General features: G+C 37.4%; 1 protein-coding gene across 1 annotated transcript in view; it reads right to left on the reverse strand.

Moving 5' to 3' along the window:
• Positions 1-983, reverse strand: part of LOC107574352 (gastrula zinc finger protein XlCGF8.2DB-like) — a 6,986-nt gene extending 6,003 nt beyond the window's left edge. Inside the window, exons 1-2 of the mRNA XM_016260792.1 lie at positions 959-983; positions 151-282 (exon numbers count right to left, since the gene is read on the reverse strand). Coding sequence (XP_016116278.1) covers positions 151-235 — 85 coding nt within the window. The 5' untranslated portion in view covers positions 236-282; positions 959-983. The remainder of the gene's footprint in view (positions 1-150; positions 283-958) is intronic.
• Positions 984-2,497: the final 1,514 nt, after the last annotated feature.

Raw genomic sequence — 2,497 nt, forward strand, 5'->3', positions numbered from 1 at the left:
CATTCACTGCCATTATAAAGCCTGGAAGAGCCAGAATGTTTCTTAATATAACTCTGATTGTATTCGTCTGAAAGACGAAAGTCATATACATCTAGGATAGCTTGATAAGGACCACATGACTTGAGTTCATCTTTGAGAATGAAAACCAACCTGTTTGTTCCTCAGCATCTTCTTGTTTCAGACTGAACACTTCTTCAATCCTCACGTCTTCGAGCTCCTCCTTAATGAACGCCATCTTTATAACCGTGTGTCACGTGGATCTCAGTTACTTCGCCAGTTTTTCTGAGTGACATTTAAGATGAGAATAATTAACAGATGTAAAAAATACATGCAAACTAAATGTCTCAATCAGCTCCCTAGTTCAGCAGTCAGTGCACTGATAAGGGAGTCAGTCAAAGTGATAGTTAATGGTCTTAAATGAGCTGATTATCCACAAAAAACTATCACAAATGATCTATAAAGTTCATATTTAGGTATATGATTTATATAGCTGGTATTTGTGGATAGCATGTATTATATCAGATTTTAGTTAGTGCACTAGTTAAATACAGGTTTGTCAGAGTTATCATCACATGTTTATGTTTTGGTTGTGTTTACATTGTGCGGACCGTCAGCGCGCGGTGACTCAAGAGATTCGAATAACTGAATCGGTTCGCGAAGCAATTGATTCAATTGACTCCGAGTTTCTAAAAGCTCGGTTTCTCCATCACTTGCTCATCAATTCGTGTTTATGGTAAGCTGATACACGATAAAGGAAGCAAAGTGAGGCGCACTTCTCTGTTACTGATGTGTGGATGCGCTTTAATCACACAAATAGCGCTCATGCGTGTTAGACGAAGCACTGCAGCAGTACATTACACAATCATTAATTTTACATCGCTTTTTAAAAGACTATGAAACTGCTCGAACGGGTTGCATCGATGTAAACACTTAGCTTTAAATGGCTAAAAACACAAACCTTTCTTTAGTCGAATCACAGCGCGGTCTTATGACGTCACACCATCAGAACAAAATAAAAGTCCTAAATAATTATTTTTATATGTGGCAAAGTATTCAAATATATTTTCCAGTGATGTTCTGAAAATAACTACCGATGAAAGATATAAGCCTGTGTGAGATTCTGTCTGAAAGGCTAAATTATTTACACCAGCGGTCAGAAGAAGTGTATAAATATAGTAGTTTGATGCATTTTTACAATGAACCACAGAAAAGTATTAGTTTATCACTAAATATAAAATGTTTTCAACCAAATTAAACCTTTAGTAGAGCAACAGACACATGCAACAATCATTAAGTAGCATGTTTCAGTGTTATTATTTATCGTGCGCAGAAGAATATGAAACTTAAAGATTGCCTTCCATCAACATTCTGTCAAGTTTATATGTATTCTTATATTTCAATATGCATTAAAAATGATATTTGAATGGCCTCCTGTGCTGAACTGTGTGAGTTACACTGCTGAAATGTGTCTAAATCTTACATTAGATTATTTTGCACTGATTCAACATTGTTTAATAAACTGATTAATCTGTGCAGCAGCAAAAACATCTGTTCTACTGAAGAAAACATCATAGATATATAAACTGAAAAAAGACTAATTAGGCTTACGATGCTTTTGGGAAACGCAGCCCAGATGATCAAAGATTGTGCATCCCTTTTCATGCTCGACACCACACAAAGCAGATGAACGTTTGTTTGTTTTTGTGACAGCGCAGGCCACTACAACACAACCTGTGTGCCTGAACCAGCGAATATGAAACAAAAATGCAAAATACAATTAATTAAAAAGAGGGATATGTGAGAGTGGTCGATTAAACAGTACTGCTGCTGCTGCTGCTAGTCATTTATGGAACCCAAACTTAAAAAGTTTTCCTTTTTGTTGCTTTATTGTTTTTTATTTATTTATTTAAAGGGATAGTTCACCCAAAAATGAAAATGTGATGTTTATCTGCTTCCCCCCAGGACATCCAAGATGAAGGTGACTTTGTTTCTTCAGTAGAACACATTTGATGATTTTTAACTCCAGCCGTTGCAGTCTGTCAGTCGTATAATGCATGGCAATGGTAACAAAATCTATGAGAGTAAAAAAAACATGCACAGACAAATCCAAATTAAACCCTGCGGCTCGTGACAACACATTGATGTCCTAAGACACGAAACGATCGGTTTGTGCCAGAAACCCAACAGTATTTATATAATTTTTTACCTCTAATACACCACTATGTCCAACTGTCTTTAAGCGCGCGCACGGCATCCGGTGCGTGAGGCGTGTACGCGCTCTGGCGTAGTTTACTAGTTGATTAGCCGTCGTACCTACAATGTTTGTGCACTGTTGTGTTGTGTTGTGTTGTGTTTACGCAAGCGCGGGAAGTGATCTCTCGCTCGTATACGTCACTCATTGGTTACACAGTGCACAAACATTGTAGGTACGACGGCTACATAGTGGTGTACATACTTGCGCTTATCCAGATTGTTCAAACCGACTTAAAACTAAAAG

The sequence above is a fragment of the Sinocyclocheilus grahami genome, unplaced genomic scaffold, assembly GCF_001515645.1.
Source record: "Sinocyclocheilus grahami isolate Dianchi unplaced genomic scaffold, SAMN03320097.WGS_v1.1 scaffold2191.1, whole genome shotgun sequence".
Lineage (NCBI taxonomy): Eukaryota > Metazoa > Chordata > Actinopteri > Cypriniformes > Cyprinidae > Sinocyclocheilus > Sinocyclocheilus grahami.